The following is a 19,535-nucleotide window of genomic DNA, read 5'->3' on the forward strand; positions in this document are numbered from 1 at the left end:
GAACTCCCGATCGCTGCACGGCCGCACAGCTTCAAGCGAACGTTGCTCGGGACCCCCACCCTATCCCCCCCCCCCCCCCCCCGGGCGCACGAGCTGAGCAGCGGGACTTGGATCAGAGGGTAAAGAGCATCGCAGCTGAGCTTGACCCTCGATGCCCTCGCAGGAAAGGAATCGGAGGCTAGAACTTCTCTCCCCCCTCCGCCCCCCCCCCACCTCGCGAGCGATTCCTCCTTCTCCCCACCCAAACCCCTCCCCCACACCGGCACTGAGGCCAATTTCAGCAGCTCCATTGCCGCCCTGCCTAACTCAGTGACGGAGGGAGGGGCCGAGGGTTTCAGGACACCGCGGACGCTGAACGCCACATGATGAGGGGGGCGGTAAATGCAGGGAGGGCGATGGGGGCGAGAGGGGCGCCCGATTCACGGCCGAGCCGGCTGCACGACGAGCCTGTTCCCGGACACCGCGTCCCTCAACGGATTAACTGGCGAGGGGAGTTCAGGAACTGCCAGGGTTTGGCCAGGTTTTGTTGAAGCCCCCACCGGGTTAGAAGCAGCTCCCAGCCAAGAGGCACAGAGAGGCGGCACTCCCTGCTCACCCGCGCTGAGCGAAGCAGAGGCGAGGGAAATTAAACCAAGTTTGCTCATCCCTAAACGTTTAAAAAAAAAGAATTGCCGCTGGAAACGATTGGGGATTGGGGTTTATAAAAGACACTTTACGAAGCCGCCTTATCGAAGCCCCCTGCCGTGTTGGCGATCGACTGCAGTGGACGCAGTCCGGGCTGGAGGGAGGATCAATTGGGCAGGGTGAGCTAGGTGCTGTTGGGCTTGTTCGTGTGGGCGCCCATTCGCTGAGGGTCCTGGGAGGGGTAGTGGATGGGGCCCGGGGCCCGGAGGAAGGGAGGAGGTGGTGGGGGCATGCCGTGGAACAAGGTGGGCCCGAAACCTGAGGGACAGAATAAAACAAGAGTTAGTGACACAGGAATTATAACACAAGAGGGCGCAGAACGTGTACCGTAATACAGAGGGTGCAGTCAATATACAATGGAACAGGCCGAAACTACCAACTTTCCCGGTCCCGCCAAGGCCTCACCTCCCAGGCCCTGCGAAGGCCTTCTCTCCCGGCCCCCCCCACCAGGTCCTGCCCAGAGCCTCCCCTCCAAGGCCCTGCGAAGGCCTTCTCTCCCGGCCCCCCCACCAGGTCCCGCCCAGGACCTCCCCTCCAAGGCCCTGCGAAGGTCTTCTCTCGCGGCCCCCCCCACCAGGTCCCGCTCAGGGCCTCCCCTCCCGGGTCTCCCGGGCCCTGCCCAGGGCCTCCCCTCCCGGGCCGGGCCCAGGGCCTCCCCTCCCGGGCCCTGCCCAGGGCCTCCCCTCCCGGGCCGGGCACAGGGCCTCCCCTCCCGGGCCGGGCACAGGGCCTCCCCTCCCGGGCCGGGCACAGGGCCTCCCCTCCCGGGCCGGGCACAGGGCCTCCCCTCCCGGGCCGGGCACAGGGCCTCCCCTCCCGGGCCGGGCACAGGGCCACCCCTCCCGGGCCGGGCACAGGGCCTCCCCTCCCGGGCCGGGCACAGGGCCTCCCCTCCCGGGCTGTGTGTGAAGGTCTTCTCTCCCGGCCACCCCCCCGCCAGGGCCGTCCCCCTCCTGGTCCTGCCCCAGCCACCCCCCCACCGCCCTGCCCGCCCCCGAGGGCCTTCCCTCCCAAGCCCCACCCAGGCCCCCCTCCCCCCAGGGCCTTCCCTCCCAGGCCCCGCCAGTGCGTTCCCTGGCCCGTCGTCTTTTTTTTTATTCGTTCCCGGGATGTGGGCGTCGCTGACAAGGCCGGCATTTATTGCCCATCCCTAACTGCCCCTTGAGAAGGTGGTGGTGAGCCGCCTTCTTGAACCGCTGCAGTCCGTGTGGTGAAGGTGCTCCCACAGTGCTGTTAGGGAGGGAGTTCCAGGATTGTGACCCAGCGACGATGAAGGAACGGCCGATATATTTCCCAAGTCGGGATGGTGTGTGACTGGGAGGGGAACGTGGAGGTGGTGGTGTTCCCATGCACCTGCTGCCCTTGTCCTTCTAGGCGGTAGAGGCCGCGGGTTTGGGAGGTGCTGCCGAAGAAGCCTTGGCGAGTTGCTGCAGTGTATCTTGTAGATGGTGCACACTGCAGCCAGGGGGCGCCGGTGGTGGAGGGAGTGAATGTTGAAGGTGGTGGATGGGGGGGGCCCATCAAGCGGCTGCTTTGTCCTGGATGGTGTTGAGTGTTGTTGGAGCTGCACTCATCCAGGCAAGTGGGGAGTGTTCCATCACACTCCTGACTGGTGCCTTGTAGATGGTGGAAAGGCTTTGGGGAGTCAGGAGGTGAGACGATGCCAATAATCGCCATATACTAAGCTCAGGTCTCCGCATCCACTAGCCCAGTAACATAACCGCTACACTACCGTGCCCATAATGTTCCTGCGGTGACCACAGCGGCGACAGATCTGGCGGTGCGCGGTACCGCGGTTATACATTCGCGACGGAAGCTGGTACCTGGCGGCGGCGGTGGTGCGAGTCCCGGTGGAGGGGGCAGCGATATGTTCATCACAGCCGGAGGGGCACTGGGCGGCAGGTTGAAGAAGTTGGTCGGGGTCTCCTCCTCGATGGCTGGGGGTGGCGGAGGCAAAGCTTCGGGGGGGGGGGGGGGGGGAAAGAGAATAAAAACAGACACCGATTAAACAGCGCGACACCCGAGCGCAAACACACCGAAAGGTCCTGCCCACTGACTGGCCGAGCGCTTGCCCTCAGTTCCCCCCATCACCCGCGGCTAACGCCACGGAGAACCCGCAGAAAGCCCCTGAATTTTACAGCAGAGGAGACCACCGGCCGGCCAAGAGCTACCCGGTCTAATCCCACTTTCCAGCTCTTGGTCCCGAGGGCACTTCAAATGCACATCCAAATAATCTTTTAAATGCGGTGAGGGTTTCTGCCTCTCCCACTCCTTCTGCGGACATGCACTCCCAGGTCCCTTTGTTCCTCTGCACTTCTCAGTGTCCCACCTTTTAATGTGTATTCCCTTGCCTTGTTAGCTCTCCCCAAAAAAAATGACACAATAATCTGTTTTCAGTGATGTTGATTGAGTGATAAATATTGGCCTCAGGACACAGGAGATAACTCCCCTGCTCTTCTTCAAAATAGAACCATGGGATCTTTTACGTTCATCTGAGAGAGCAGACGGGGTCTCGGTTTAACTTGCACCAAGTCCCATTCACCCATCACCCCCTGTCCTAACTCGCACCAAGTTCCACTCACCCATCACCCCCTGCCCTGTGTCCTAACTCGCACCAAGTCCCGCTCATCCATCACCCCCTCCTGTGCTCGCTGCCCCGTGTCCTAACTCGCACCAAGTCCCGCTCACCCATCGCCCCTTGTGCTCGCTGCCCGGTGTCCTAACTCGCACCCAGTCCCGCTCACCCATCGCCCCTTGTGCTCGCTGCCCGGTGTCCTAACTCGCACTGAGACCTGCTCACCCATCACCCCCTGTGCTCACTGCCCATGTCCTAACTCGCACCGAGTCCCACTCACCCATCACCCCGTGCTCGCTGCCCGGTGTCCTAACTCGCACCGAGTCCCAATCACCCATCACCCCCTGTGCTCGCTGCATCATGTCCTAACTCGCACCAAGTCCCGCTCACCCATCACCCCCTGTGCTCGCTGCCCCGTGTCCTAACTCGCACTGTGTCCTAACCTACATTGGCTCTCGGTTAAGCAAAATTCTCAACCTTGTTTACAAATCCCTCCATGGCCTCGCCCCTCCCTATCTCTGTAACCTCCTCCAGCCCCACAACTTCACCCCCCCCCCCCCCACCCCCCGAGATGTCTGCACTCCTCTAATTCTGCCCTCTTGAGCATTCCTAGTTTGAATTGCTTAACTATCGGTGGCCGTGCCTTCTGTTGCATGGGCCCTAAGCTCTGGAATTCCCTCCCTAAACCTCTCTACCTCTCTTCCTTAAAACCTACCTCTTTGACCAAGCTTTTGGTCACCTGCCCTAAATTCTCCTAATGCGGCTCGGTGTCAAATGTGTATTCTTGTAAACGCCTTGGGACGTTTTACTACGTTAAAGGCGCGATATAAATACAAGTTGCTGCTGTTTTATCTTCCGAAAGACGGCACCTCCGACAGTGTAGCGCTCCCTCAGCGCTGCACGGATTTTCGTGCTCACATCCCTGGAGTGGGATTTGAACCCACAACCTTCGGACTGAGGCGTGAGCCCTACCCACGGAGCCACTGGTCGACACCAGTAACGAACGTGTGAACCGATTGTCACTCAGAGTCGAGGTTCCCTCCCTCCGCAATGTAGGATCCCGAGAGGGGAATCGTGCTCTTCACTTACCACCAGGCAGACCTGGGACAGGCTCCAACTTCATTCCTGACTCCGTGATATTCGAGTCTTTCTCCTTCTCTTTCCCTCTGGCAGCTTGCGACCTAAAACGCAGCAGGTACAACAGTCAATACCAATACCTCCATCGGCACATGTGTTTCGGGGAAGGAAATGCGCGTGTGACCGCGATGGGGCGCGGAAATGTAGAGAGGCTGCGGCACTAAACGGTACACGACCAGCGTGCGAGGACCTCACCGGTACGTGTCGGGTAACCAGTGCGCAATGAAGGACTCGTGCTCGATCACGGGTGCGCACGGGAAGCTCGCGACCACAAGCGTGCAAATCTCTGGGGGTTGTGAACGTGCACCAAACGAATGCTCCACACTGGTTGGTGCGTCAGTGGGCCCCACTCTTACTCTGCAACAGGGTTTCTACCGTCCGACAGTGCAGTGGTCCCTCAGTACTGCCCCTCTGACAGTGCGGCACTCCCTCAGTAATGCCCCTCCGACAGTGCAGCGCTCCCTCAGTACTGCCCCTCCGACAGTGCAGCACTCCCTCAGTACTGCCCCTCCGACAGTGCAGCGCTCCCTCAGTACTGCCCCTCCGACAGTGCGGCACTCCCTCAGTACTGCCCCTCCGACAGTGCAGCACTCCCTCAGTACTGCCCCTCCGACAGTGCGGCGCTCCCTCAGTACTGCCCCTCCGACAGTGCGGCACTCCCTCAGTACTGCCCCTCCGACAGTGCAGCACTCCCTCAGTACTGCCCCTCCGACAGTGCGGCGCTCCCTCAGTACTGTCCCTCCGACAGTGCAGCACTCCCTCAGTACTGCCCCTCCGACAGTGCGGCGCTCCCTCAGTACTGCCCCTCCGACAGTGCGGCGCTCCCTCAGTACTGCCCCTCCGACAGTGCAGCGCTCCCTCAGTACTGCCCCTCCGACAGTGCAGCGCTCCCTCAGTACTGCCCCTCCGACAGTGCAGCACTCCCTCAGTACTGCCCCTCCGACAGTGCAGCACTCCCTCAGTACTGCCCCTCCGACAGTGCGGTGCTCCCTCAGTACTGCCCCTCCGACAGTGCAGCGCTCCCTCAGTACTGCCCCTCCGACAGTACGGCACTCCCTCAGTACTGCCCCTCCGACAGTGCGGCGCTCCCTCAGTACTTCCCCTCCGACAGTGCAGTGCTCCATCAATACCGGCCTTCCGACAGTGCGGCACTCCCTCAGTACTGCCCCTCCGACAGTGCTGCGCTCCCTCAGTACTGCCCCTCCGACAGTGCAGCGCTCCCTCAGTACTGCCCCTCCGACAGTGCGGCACTCCCTCAGTACTGCCCCTCCGACAGTGCGGCACTCCCTCAGTACTGCCCCTCCGACAGTGCAGTGCTCCCTCAATACTGCCCCTCCGACAGTGCAGCACTCCCTCAGTACTGCCCCTCTGACAGTGCAGCACTCCCTCAGTACTGCCCCTCCGACAGTGCAGCACTCCCTCAGTACTGCCCCTCTGACAGTGCAGCACTCCCTCAGTACTGCCCCTCCGACAGTGCAGCACTCCCTCAGTACTGCCCCTCCGACAGTGCAGCGCTCCCTCAGTACTGCCCCTCCGACAGTGCAGTGCTCCCTCAATACTGCCCCTCCGACAGTGCGGCGCTCCCTCAGTACTGCCCCTCCGACAGTGCAGCACTCCCTCAGTACTGCCCCTCCGACAGTGCAGCACTCCCTCAGTACTGCCCCTCCGACAGTGCGGCGCTCCCTCAGTACTGCCCCTCCGACAGTGCGGCGCTACCTCAGTACTGTCCCTCCGACAGTGCGGCGCTCCCTCAGTACTGCCCCTCCGACAGTGCAGCACTCCCTCATTACTGCCCCTCCGACAGTGCGGCGCTCCCTCAGCAATGCACTGGGAGTGTCAGCCTAGATTTATGTGCTCAAGTCCCTGGAGCGGGACTTGAACCCACAACCTTCTGCCTGAGGGGCGAGGGTGCTGCCCACTGAGCCACAGCTGACACGGAGTACAACAGCCCGTGTGCTGTCGAGCAAATGCGCCCACATTCCAAGGCCCCCAAACTTCGAGAACTAAGCTGCTCTTGGTTCGCTCACCTGCCCCACTTGACGTTGAGTCTGCGCCCGTTAATGATGAGTTTGTTGAACGATTTCTCGGCCGCGAGCTCGGAGGACTGCCGGGTGGCGAACTGGATGAAAGCACATTGTTGCCGCTGGACCACGGTGATGGAGCGAATCTCGCCAAACTGGTAAAAATGGTTCCTTGATGCACAACAAAAATGACGACGTAGAACGTTAACAAATATTAGAAAGGCGTTGCATTTATAGATCACCTCCCAAGCCCTCAAAACTTCGCGAAGCATTCCACGGCCGACGAACTGCGGCTCTTTGGTTCGGTCGACAGATGCCAATTCGCACACAGCAAGATCCCACAGACACCGACGAGATAAATCGTCATTTAATTTATTTTTGGCGATGTTGGTTGAGAGATCAATGGTTAAGCCTGGAGCAGGAGTAGGCCATTTGGCCCCTCGAGCCTGGAGCAGGAGTAGGCCATTTGGCCCCTCGAGCCTGGAGCAGGAGTAGGCCATTTGGCCCCTCGAGGCTGGAGCAGGAGTAGGCCATTTGGCCCCCTCGAGCCTGGAGCAGGAGTAGGCCATTTGGCCCCCTCGAGCCTGGAGCAGGAGTAGGCCATTTGGCCCCCTCGAGCCTGGAGCAGGAGTAGGCCATTTGGCCCCTCGAGGCTGGAGCAGCAGTAGGCCATTTGGCCCCCTCGAGCCTGGAGCAGGAGTAGGCCATTTGGCCCCCTCGAGCCTGGAGCAGGAGTAGGCCATTTGGCCCCCTCGAGCCTGGAGCAGGAGTAGGCCATTTGGCCCCCTCGAGCCTGGAGCAGGAGTAGGCCATTTGGCCCCCTCGAGCCTGGAGCAGGAGTCGGCCATTTGGCCCCCTCGAGCCTGGAGCAGGAGTAGGCCATTTGGCCCCCTCGAGCCTGGAGCAGGAGTAGGCCATTTGGCCCCCTCGAGCCTGGAGCAGGAGTAGGCCATTTGGCCCCCTCGAGCCTGGAGCAGGAGTAGGCCATTTGGCCCCCTCGAGCCTGGAGCAGGCTCGAGGGGCCAAATGGCCTACTCCTGCTCCTACTTCTTACGCTCTTGTGTAACCAAGCAACGTCTGATTCCCGAGACTTTACCGTAGTTCCGTCTCCGAGATCTGCTCTCCGAGGCCTCCCACGTAGAGGGTGGTGATGGACTTGTCCTCCGGCGGGTCCAGCCTGGGCATGGTGGCCGCACGTTTCAGCAGCTTGTCGGCCACCGGGTCGTTAATGCCATAGTAGCGGTCCTTGATGTTCTGATCAGCCAAGGGATCATCCGGGTCAGTCGGCTTCTCGTGCCTGCGATTAAAATAAAAAAAAGAATCAAATCGGTTTCAATCGGTAATTCGTGCAAATTATGGGGCGGGGGGGGGAAAGAGTACGGGATGAGAAGTTTGTCTCATGAGAAGAGATGGACTACAACAGAACCAGGGGACACAGCCTAAGGATAAGGGGCCGGCCATTTAGGACGGAGATGAGGAGAAACTTCTTCACTCAGAGAGTTGTGAACCTGTGGAATTCCCTGCCGCAGAGAGTTGTTGAGGCCAGTTCATTGGATTATATTCAAGAGGGAGTTAGATGTGGCCCTTACGGCTAAAAGGATCAAGGGGTATGGAGAGAAAGCAGGAAAGGGGTACTGAGGTGAATGTTCAGCCATGATCACATTGGATGGCGGTGCAGGCTCGAGGGGCCGAATGGCCTGCTCCTGCACCTATTTTCTATGTTTACCTCGGGAGAACGGGTTTAATCTGGGTCAGGAATGGCTGCCAGAAACACGGAGGAGGGGAGTTGATAGAGTAAGAAAGAACTTGCATTTCCACAGTGCCTTTGATGATCTCTGTACATTTAAAGTGTATTCAGTTTTTTTTTAATGTAGGAAACACGGCAGCCAATTTGAGCACAACAAGCTCCCGCAAACAGGAATGTGATAAATGACCAGATAATCTGTTTTAATGATCTTAGTTGAGGGACAAATATTGGGCAGGACACTGGGGTGAACTCTTCATCGAAAATGTGGCCGGCTGGATCTATTACGTTCACCCGAGAGGGCTCGATTTACCGTCTCACCCAAAAGACGGCACCTCCGACAGTGCGGCGCTCCCTCAGCACTGCACTGGAGTGTCAGCCTAGATTTTTATGCTCAAGTCTCTGGAGTGGGACTTGAACCCACAACCTTCTGACTCTGTGGCGGATGAAGACCTGGCCTGTCTTACCTGTAAGGACACTCCTCGCCCCTCTTGCACTCCCCTTTGACCCAGAAGGAACAGATGTGAGGCCGGTTACGTTTGTAGTACGGGGTCGTCCGGGCCAATTTCAGCAGCATGTCACTGGAGCTAGTGGCCTTGCCCAGAGCTCCCACAGCTCTCGTCCCGTCCGAGTTCTGGATCTAGAGAGACAGCAGAAACGTCAGCCCAACAACTGACCCCAAGGGTGCGCTGGCAGAGTGCAGAGGAACAGGAGGAGGCCACTACGCCCCTCGAGCCTGTTCTGCCATTCCATGAGATCATGGCTGATCTGTGGCTTAACTCCACCTACTCACCTTGGTTTCAGAACCCTTAATACCCTGTCCAACAAAAATCTATCCATCTTAGTCTTGACATTTTCAACTGACCCCCAGCCTCAACAGCTTTTGGGTGGGGAGGAGAGTGTTCCAGATTCCCAGTGCCCTTTGTGTGAAGAAGTGCATCCTGACTCACCCCTGAACGGCCGGGCTCTAAGTTTACATTAAAATTAACTTTAAATTCCAGTGGCAGGGTCGGTAACCAGAGGACACAGATTTAAAGTCATTGGCAAAAGAACCTGAGGGGGAGATGAACAGAAATGTCTTTACGCAGCGAGTTGCCGTGATCTGGAACGCGCTGCCTGAAAGGGCGTTCAATAGTAGTTTTCAAAAGGGAACTGGATAAATACTTGGAATGGAAAAAATTGCTGGGCAATGGGGAAGGAGCAGAGGGAGTGGGACTGATTGGATCGCTCTGTCAGAGCGGGCACAGGCTCGATGGGCCGAATGGCCACCTCCTGTGCTGTACGATTCTACAAAGATAATTAAAGATTGCTTTGCCAACTAACTCGTTGAACCAACTCGGGCAGTAAAGGCAGTAGTCTCATTCTATTGTCACAGGATGTGTCTCTCCACAGAAAGAATGAACTCGCATTTATTGAGAGCCCGTTCATGACCTCAGGATGACTCCAAGGGCAGGATTTCCGGCTCCTCTGCGCTCCGTTCCTCGCCCCGGAGCGGCGGCAATGGCGGGGGTGAGGTGTTCTGGGCGGGCGGTCAGCCTCCAGCGCCCCGCGGCGATCCCCGGGGTCGGGTTTAGCGGCGGCGCGGAGCAGCATCGCCCGGAAGAGCTGCGCCCGGTGTACAACGCCCCCTGGTCGCGACACCGGCGGGAGATTTGACTCCCGACCGACCCGTCCGCCCCGCAGCAAACGCCTGGGAAATCGGGGCGGGTAACCTATACCGACAGCGGGGAGGTGAGCAATGGACTCCTGAGGTAACTGCGATAGTTTGCTCTATTAATTTGTTTTGCAATTTGTGTCGTGCTGGTGTGGGCAATGTTTTGGGAATGTTCTTGTGTTCTCCCCCGCTCCCCCCAGGCCTCTCTCGGAGCGCTCCCGGACCGGCTCTTTAGCTCGGGAGATTCCCATCCTTGCGCCACGAGAGGTGTACAACGCCTCCCTTAGCGCTGCGCCCCCTGACGCAGGACCCAGATGCCCAAACTTACCTACTGAGGCGCAAACTGTTCCAACGCACTCCTGGCTGGCCTCCCACATTCTATCCTGCGTAAACTAGAGGTGACCCAAAACTCGGCTGCCCCGTGTCCTAACTCGCACCGAGTCCCGCTCACCCATCACCCCCTGTGCTCGCTGATCCGTGTCCTAACTCGCACCAAGTCCCACTCACCCATCACCCCCTGTGCTCGCTGCCCCGTGTCCTAACTCGCACCAAGTCCCACTCACCCATCACCCCCTGTGCTCACTGCCCCGTGTCCTAACTCGCACCGAGTCCCGTTCATCCATCACCCCCTGTGCTCGCTGCCCCGTGTCCTAACTCGCACCGAGTCCCGTTCATCCATCACCCCCTGTGCTCGCTGCCCCGTGTCCTAACTCGCACCGAGTCCCGTTCATCCATCACCCACTGTGCTCGCTGACCTACATTGGCTCCCGGTTAAGCATTGCCCCGATTTCAAAATTCTCATCCTTGTTTACAAATCTCTCCATGGCCCTCGCCCCCTCCCTATCTCTGTAATCTCCTCCAGCCCCACAACTCCCCCAAGATGTCTGCGCTCCTCTAATTTGGCCCTCTTTAGCATCACTGATTGTAATCGCTCCACCATTCTGTTGCCTGGGCCCCAAGCTCTGGAATTCTCTGCCTAAACCTCTCGACCTCTCTCTCCTCCTTCAAGATGCTCCTTAAAACCTAGCTCTTTGACCAAGCTTTTGGTCACCTGAGCTAATATCCACTTGTGTGCCTCAATGTCAAATTTTTCTTATCCCATAATACTCCTGTGAAGCACCTTGGTACGTTTCACTACTTTAAAGATGCTATACAAAGACAAGTTGTTGTTGTACATATATCATACAATCATAGAACAGTAAAGCACAGGAGGCGGCCATTCGGCCCATCGAGTCTGCGCCGACTCTTTCGAAGAGCCATCCAATCAGTCCCACTCTCCCTCCGCTCCTTCCCCATATCCCTTCAAATATTCATCCGATTTTCTATTGAAAGGAAGACTTTGAAGGCTACAAATAGAATCTGTATCTACCACCCTATCAGGCAGTGCATTCCAGATCATAAGAACATAAAAAATAGGAGGAGTAGGCCATACGGCCCCTGGAGCCTGCTCCGCCATTCAATAAGAGCATGGCTGATCTGATCATGGACTCAGCTCCACTTCCCCGCCCGCTCCCCATAACCCCTTATCCTTTAAGAAATTGTCTATTTCTGTCGTAAATATATTCAATGTCCCGGCTTCCACAGCTCTCTGAGGCAATGAATTCCAGATTTACAACCCTCAGAGAAGAAATTTCTCCTCATCTCAGTTTTAAATGGGCGGCCCCTTATTCTAAGACCATGCCCTCTAGTTCTAGTCTCCCCCATCAGTGGAAACATCCTCTCTTCATCCACCTTGTCAAGCCCCCTCATAATCTTATACGTTTCGATAAGATCACCTCTCATTCTTCTGAATTCCAATGAGTAGAGGCCCAACCTACTCAACCTTTCCTCATAAGTCAATCCCCTCATCTCCGGAATCAACCTAGTGAACCTTCTCTGAACTGCCTCCAAAGCAAGTATATCCTTTCGTAAATATGGAAACCAAAACTGCACGCAGTATTCCAGGTGTGGCCTCACCAATACCTTATATAGCTGTAGCAAGACTTCCCTGCTTTTATACTCCATCCCCTTTGCAATAAAGGCCAAGATACCATTGGCCTTCCTGATCACTTGCTGTACCTGCATACTAAGCACTCGTAGCGTAAAAGGTTTTTCCTCATGTCGCCTCTGGTTCTTTTGCCAATCACCTTAAATCTGTGTCCTCTGGTTATTGACCCTTCCGCCAATGGGAACAGTTTCTCCTTATTTACTCTGTCTAAATCCATGATTTTAAACACCTCGATCAAATCTCCTCAAGTCTTCTCTGCTCCAAGGAGAACAACCCCAGCTTCTCCAGTCTATCCACATAACTGAAGTCCCTCGTCCCTGGAACCATTCCTGTAAATCTCTTCCGCACCCTCTCCAAAGCCTCGGCGTGCTTCCTAAAGTGCGGTGCCCAGAATTGGACACATTACGCCAACTGGGGCCGAACTCTTGTGTTTCATAAAGGTTTGGCGTAACCTCCTGGCTCCCTCACCCTTCACTTCGAAAGTCTTCCAGACGAGCGCTCGAGGTTAAATGACAACAATCACCTCTCTCTCCATGTTCTGCGTGTAATACTCCTTGTTAACATCAGACTTGGGCATCTCGTCCTTGAGCGATATCCCGGCGTCGCGGACCTGGATGGGCAAACCTAGCAAGGCACGGGAAGGAAACGAGACAGTCTTTAAACCGGCTTCATCACTGCCCGACGGGCAAAACGCGCACATTCACGCCAGATAACTGAGCGGGCAAAGCTGTCACTGACGCACCAACCTGATGCCGTGTCGGGGGCACAGCAATTGCACAACGGACGGTATAACAATGCAGTGCATACGCGAATATTCAGGGTGCTACGCATAGTAAATATGGACAAAGTAGAACAAATTACGCACATTTCAGGCTTGCTTTATCTCCTAAATGCCACAATGAAAAGACTTGCGCCTTTCATGACCACCGGACATCGCAAAGCGCTTTACAGCCAATTAAGTACTAATGAAGTGTAGTCACTGTTGTAATGTGGGAAACGCGGCAGCCAATTTGCGCACAGCAAGCTCCCACACACAGCAATGTGATACTGACCAGATAATCTGTTTTTTATTATTTTGATTGAGGGATAAATATTGGCCCCGGGACACCGGGGATAACTCCCCTGCTCTTCTTTGAAGTAGCGCCCGTGGGATCTTTTACATCCACCTGAGAGAGCAGACGGGTCCACAGTTTAATGTCTCATCCGAAAGACGGCACCTCCGACAGTGCAGCGCTCCCTCAGTACTGCCCCTCCAACAGTGCAGCACTCCCTCAGCACTGCACTGGGAGTGTCAAGTCTAGATTTGTGTGCTCGAGTCCCTGGAGTGGGACTTGAACCCACAACCTTCTGACTCAGAGGCGAGAGCGCTACCCACTGAGCCAGGGCTAACAATTGTTTTAGGTTCGGAGGACATTTTTTAAATGATGGAAAGCTGCGAGCCCCAAATGGTTATTCCTCTAGAGCGGAACGGTTAGGACTAGGAGGAGGCCATTCAGCCCCTCCTATTCCTAACCGTTCCGGTCGAGAGCCTGGTCCCCGCCATTCAGTCAGACCACGGCTGCTCTGCACCTCGACTACATTTACCCTCCGCCTCTCCGCATCCCTCGATACCCTCACCCAGTAAGTCTTCCGGGAGGCTATTTGAGTGTGAAGGGCGTCGCTGCAAGAGCCACCTGTGAGCTCTCCCCCCCCACCCGCCCTCCCACTCACACGGCGGTTGAATTCACAGAAACACTCACCATATTCGAGGTCGAGAAGGCATGTCTGACACACATTCTTCAGCTTGCTGCATGTCTGGCAGACTTCTGTCTTCTTAAAGCGCATTCGGGCTCCTGGACACCAGCGGAAGACGGTGAAAGGCCTGGAGCAGATCTGAGGGGGCGGGGAGGTGGAGAAATAGGTTCAACTCAATCCTCAGCATTTAGAGCACCAGTAAAAACCTTCCTCAAGTATAAAAGCAGGGAAGTCTTGCTACAACTATACAAGGTATTTGGTGAGGCCACACCTGGAATACTGCGTGCAGTTTTGGTTTCCATATTTACAAAAGGATATTCTTGCTTTGGAGGCAGTTCGGAGAAGGTTCACTCGGTTGATTCCGGGGATGAGGGGGTTGACTTTTGAGGAAAGGTTGAGTAGGTTGGGTCTCTACTCATTGGAATTCAGAAGAATGAGACGTGATCTTATCGCAACGTATAAGATTATGAGGGGGCTTGACAAGGTGGATGCAGAGAGGATGTTTCCACTGATGGGGGAGACTAGAACTAGGGGGCATGATCTTAGAATAAGGGGCCACTCATTTAAAACTGAGATGAGGAGGAATTTCTTCTCTGAGGGTTGTAAATCTGTGGAATTCGCTGCCTCAGAGAGCTGTGGAGGTTGGGACATTGAATAAATTTAAGACAGAGATAAACAGTTTCTTAACCGACAAGGGCTTAAGGGGTTATGGGGAGCGGGCGTGAAAGTGGAGCTGAGTCCATGATCAGATCAGCCATGATCGTATTAAATGGCGGAGCAGGCTCGAGGGGCCGTATGGCCTACTCCTGCTCCTATTTCTTATGTTCTTCTGAGTTACAACCAATGTTCCCGGTAATGTTTATTGTGGATGCCTGGCCTCTCGGTCCATTCACAATACCTCGCATGCGCGCTTTTTCTCATCCGGCTGCGCGGGAGGTCCAGAGAGCCGCGCGGCTTACAAGGAAAACTGCTTTTTGCAACGCTCCCTGGCATTCTCGGTGTGGTGCCCTGGTCACCTCGTCACACGAGGGACAGGAGAGAGCAAAGAGGAATAGAGGGACCTGGGAGTGCAGGTCCACAGATCCCTGAAGGTGGCAGGCCAGGTAGATAAGGAGGTTAAGAAGGCTGAGGGAATGCTTGCCTTTATTAGTCGAGGCATGGAATACAAGAGCAGGGAGGTTATGCTTGAACTGTATAAAACACTGGTTCGGCCATCGCTGGAGTACTGTGTGCAGTTCTGGTCGTCACATTACAGGAAAGATGTGATTGCACTAGAGAGGGTGCACAGGAGATTTACCAGGATGTTGCCTGGTCTGGAGAATTTTAGCTGTGAGGAAAGATTGGATAGGCTGGGGTTGTTTTCTTTGGAACAGAGGAGGCTGAGGGGAGACCATATTGAGGTGTATAAAATTATGAGGGGCCTGGATAGAGTGAATAGGAAGGACCTGTTTCCCTTGGCAGAGGGGTCAACAACCAGGGGGCATAGATTTAAAGTAATAGGTAAGAGGTTTAGAGGGGATTTGAGGGGAAATTTCTTTGATGGGGGTTTGGAACTCACTGCCTGAAAGGGTGGTAGAGGCAGAAACCCTCACCACATTTAAATACTTGGATGGCCGCTTGAAGTGCCGTATCCTACAGGGCTACGGACCTAGAGCTGGAAAGAGGGATTAGGCTGGGTAGCTGTTTGTCGACCGGCGCGGACACAATGGGCCGAAATGGCCTCCTCCTGTGCTATAAGTTTCTATGATTCTGTGATTCTAAGAGGCGAGGCAAGCAGCGATGATCAGAAAGCACGCGTGTAGTTCGTCGCCACACAAGTGATCGGGAGCGGCAAAGTTAGCGCGACTGAGGGCGAAGATCCCCGCCGACTGTGTCCTGTTTACTGGTCTCGCTTCGTGTCTGCAGCCAAATGATTTCAAGCACTGCGTTTTGACAGGCGCCCGAGGTTTCCCCGCTGGCCGGGGGCCGAGGAACGGGAATGGGAATCCCGTGGGACTCTTACTTTAGGATGGGGATCGCAGGAGACCCTGCTCGAAGTTGGCAGAGTGGCGATTAACGGCTGGAAGAACATTTCAAATACAGACCGAAAGAGCATTACAAGGCTCTGTGGATTTATTATTCCGAAAATAATTTAAGCATGCCAATTTTTGACCTGTTTTTGAAGTTGTTTAATATACGGTCATGGTAAAATAAGACCGTACAGCATAACAGAATAATGACAATGTTGTTAGTGTCTTTAATGACAATTTTAGTTTCTGTAGCTAAAAATCGATAAAAGATATGACTCTGACAAAAAGGAATGATCACTATGTTGTAATTTTTTTTTTTTTTAAGTCCCTGTTATTGAGCCAGACAGAGCAGGAACATCTCACAACAACAGCAACTTGTATTTATAGAACGCCTTTAACGTAGTAAAACATCCCAAGGCGCTTCACAGGAGCGTTATCGAACAAAATATGACACAGAGCCACAGAAGGAGAGATGAGGACAGATAACCAAATGTTTGGTCAAAGAGGGAGGTTTTAAGGAGCATCTTAAAAGGAGGAGGAGAGGTTTAGGGAGGGAATTCCAGAGCTGAGGGCCCAGGCAGCTGAAGGCACGGCCACCGATGGTGGAGTGATTAAAATTGGGGATGTGCAAGAGGACAGAATTGGAAGAGCGCAGAGACCTTAGAGGGTAGTGGGACTTGAAGAGATTAGAGAGATAGGGCGGGGCGAGGGCCAGAGAGGGATTTGCAAACCAGGACGAGAATTTTGAAATCGAGGTGTTGCCGGACCGTGAGCCGATGGATGTCAGCGAGCACAGGTGAACGAGAGTTTTGAAGAATGTTGTATGTTTCAATGAGATCACCTCTCATTCTTCTAAACTCTAGAGAATATCGGCCTAGTCTACTCAATCTCTCCTCATAGGACAATCCCTCCACCCCAGGAATCAGTCTGGTGAACCTTCGCTGCACTCCCTCAATGGCAAATATATCCCTCCTTAGGTAAGGAGACCAAAACTGTGCACAACACTCCAGGTGTGGTCTCACCAGGGCCCTGTATAATTACAGTAAGACGTCTTTACTCTTGGTCCGACCGAAACCCTCCCTGGTGGCCCAGTGGACCCAAGTAAAATGAATGAGGAGTTCGCAGCGGCCTTCCCCTTTAACTGAAGGGGAGCGACGTTGTGACGCGCCAGCGCGATGACATCATCAGCGCCAGCTGCGGGCACTCCCTCCCGTCCCGCCTCAACTTTCACCCCACCCCCACTTGTGACGGACACTGCGCCCCGCCCCCACGATGATCCACCTCCGCCCCGCTGGAAAACAAACTCAGAGGAGCTGATGTTCGCCGGCCAGGTCGCCGCAATGGATGAACACTTCAAAAAGGGTAGGTGAACCACATTTCCGGTGGAGGGCAATTTCTAACCTCTTTACTCTTATACTCAAATCCTCTTGTAATAAAGGCCAACATACCATTTGCTTTCTTAATTGCTTGCTGAACCTGCATGTTAGCTTTCAGACTGTCTGGCTGATTCCTGCCACCTTGTGGATTTGCAATGTACACCAACACCAACGTACAATGTGAACTGAAACTTGTACTATCCAATTCCAGCCACCAGTTGGTGCTGTGTGGAAAAATTAGCCCGGCATTACATGCCCGCACAGCGCCTGATCGTGGCCAGAAGTGTACACAGCACATCGCTGCAGAGGTTTGTTAAACTTACCGTCTACAGACATGTGTTTTCAAGATTGCTGAATTCAAATCTGATAATTCAAATGTTTTAATGCCAAAGAAATCGGTACATGACAGAGCTGTCACAGCAGAGGGAGGGATCATTTTTAAATGGTGCAGAATGCATCAACAAGTTTATATATTTGGAATTAGAGGCAGGTTAGAAACGATTCTTTAGACAGAGATGAGATTAGAATGAGGAAATCTGTTGCAAGCTTCAGAATAGAACTATGCAGATCATTGAGGAGCAGGAATATTAAAGTGTACGGGGAGTGAGTGAGAGAGTGGGATTAGACTGGGTGGGGTATTAAAGGGTACGGGGAGTGAGCAGGAGAGTGGGATATTAAAGGGTGTGGGGAGAGTGGGATTAGACTGGGTGGAATATTAAGGGTGTGGGGAGTGAGGGAGAGTGGGATTAGACTGAGTGGAATATTAAAGGGTGTGGGGGGTGAGGGAGAGTGGGATTAGACTGAGTGGAATATTAAAGGGTACGGGGAGTGATGGGGAGAGTGGGATTAGACCGAGTGGAATATTAAAGGGTACGGGGAGTGATGGGGAGAGTGGGATTAGACTGGGTGGGATATTAAAGGGTGTGGGGAGAGTGGGATTAGACTGGGTGAGATATTAAGGGTGTGGGGAGTGAGGGGGAGAGTGGGATTAGACTGGGTGGGATATTAAAGGGTGCAGGGAGTGAGGGGGAGAGTAGGATTAGACTGGGTAGGATATTAAAGGTGGGGGGAGTGAGGGGGAGAATGGGATTAGACTGGGTGGGATATTAAAGGGGTGTGGAGTGAGGGGGGAGAGTGGGATTAGCCTGGATGGGATATTAAAGTGTACGGGGAGTGAGGGAGGAGAGTGGGATTAGCCTGGATGGGATATTAAAGTGTACGGGGAGTGAGGGGGAGAGTGGGATTAGCCTGGATGGGATATTAAAGTGTACAGGGAGTGAGGAGGAGAGTGGGATTAGCCTGGGTGGGATATTAAAGTGTACGGGGAGTACCAGGATGAACGGGAGTGCATGAGACTGCGCTTCGAACCTCAGACACATACGCACCTTGCATTCTTTCCCATATTTTTCTTTTGTCTGAAATCATAAAAAAACAACACGTTAGACACAATGAAAGCCCATGTCAGGGTCCCGACGCTAAGGGCAATGATTTCCGCCAGCACCATTTGTTATTACATTAAGAAAGGAAAGGCAATCCTGGGTTCATACCCTGGGCCCGGCTGAGGGAGTAGAGGGTGCTGTAACTGGCCCAATGCTCCCTGGATTAGAGAGGGTGAGCGGGCCGGCAAAGCCAACGAGGAGGTGCGTGCCGGTGTGCGGACTCTGGGCCAAGATGGAATCAGATCTGACTGCGGTGCCTACCATAGTCAAATAGCTGTCACTTTCTGGGCTCACACACACACCAAGAACGAGTTCCACGGGGCGTCTGTACCGATGTAGGCCGGGACCATTACTGGAAACAGCGTGCGGCGGCATACCACTGCAGGGAGCAGCGCGTGCTGCTGCAGGAGGGCGACGGCTGACTGGAGCGTGGGCAGGTACAGCAGGAGCGGTGAGGTCGGGGCGAAGGAGTGGCGAGAGTTCGTAGAGGGATGTGATCGGGGCCCAGGAGAGGCGTGAGTTGGGGCCCAGAAGAGGCGAGGGCCCAGGGGCAGCACGGGCCCAGCCCACACTGTGCGATATGTGTGCGCACTAGGCCCGTGCAGCAGAGCTGGTCTCCAGTCGTCCTGGTTAACCCTTGCCACTGGACCAAGACCTCGCTCTGTCAAGCCCGTGTGGTGGCTGGTGTGCAACGGCCAACCCACGTTAAAAAAATCCACACACAGGCATCTTCCACCCTTCAACATGTAGTTCGGGATCCGGAATATTAGGTCCTTCATTAAAACACCGGTGAACTCACCCCTTTTTGGCGTGGAAGCAAGTCATCCTCGCTTCGAGGGACTGCCTATGACGCACCAATGTATCTCACAGAGAATGAGCCCCTTGCGCCTTTTACGACCTCAGAACGTCTCAAAGCGCTTAACAGCCAATGAAGTACTTTTGCAGTGTAGTCACTGTTGTAACAGCAAACAGCAATGTGATAATGACCAGATAATCTGTTTTTAGCGATGTTGGTTGAGGGATAAATATTGGCCCCAGGACACCGAGGAGAACTCCTCCCTGGCTCTTCTTCAAAATAGCGCCATGAGATCTTTTACATCCACCCGGGAGAGCAGACGGGTCCTCAGTTTAACATAAGAAATAGGAGCAGGAGTGGGCCATTTGGCCCCTCGAGC

The 19,535-nt window shown here is 54.9% G+C and overlaps 1 protein-coding gene across 1 annotated transcript in view; it reads right to left on the reverse strand.

The window, feature by feature from the left end:
• Window positions 1-231: 231 nt before the first annotated feature.
• The window catches only part of rbm22 (RNA binding motif protein 22), a 33,924-nt gene continuing 14,620 nt past the window's right edge, over window positions 232-19,535 (reverse strand). Inside the window, exons 3-11 of the mRNA XM_070877995.1 lie at window positions 18,307-18,336; window positions 13,542-13,674; window positions 12,326-12,426; window positions 8,629-8,801; window positions 7,514-7,714; window positions 6,424-6,588; window positions 4,349-4,440; window positions 2,508-2,642; window positions 232-942 (exon numbers count right to left, since the gene is read on the reverse strand). Coding sequence (XP_070734096.1) covers window positions 809-942; window positions 2,508-2,642; window positions 4,349-4,440; window positions 6,424-6,588; window positions 7,514-7,714; window positions 8,629-8,801; window positions 12,326-12,426; window positions 13,542-13,674; window positions 18,307-18,336 — 1,164 coding nt within the window. The 3' untranslated portion in view covers window positions 232-808. The remainder of the gene's footprint in view (window positions 943-2,507; window positions 2,643-4,348; window positions 4,441-6,423; window positions 6,589-7,513; window positions 7,715-8,628; window positions 8,802-12,325; window positions 12,427-13,541; window positions 13,675-18,306; window positions 18,337-19,535) is intronic.

This window comes from Pristiophorus japonicus, chromosome 4 (assembly GCF_044704955.1).
Source record: "Pristiophorus japonicus isolate sPriJap1 chromosome 4, sPriJap1.hap1, whole genome shotgun sequence".
Classification (NCBI taxonomy): Eukaryota; Metazoa; Chordata; class Chondrichthyes; family Pristiophoridae; genus Pristiophorus; species Pristiophorus japonicus.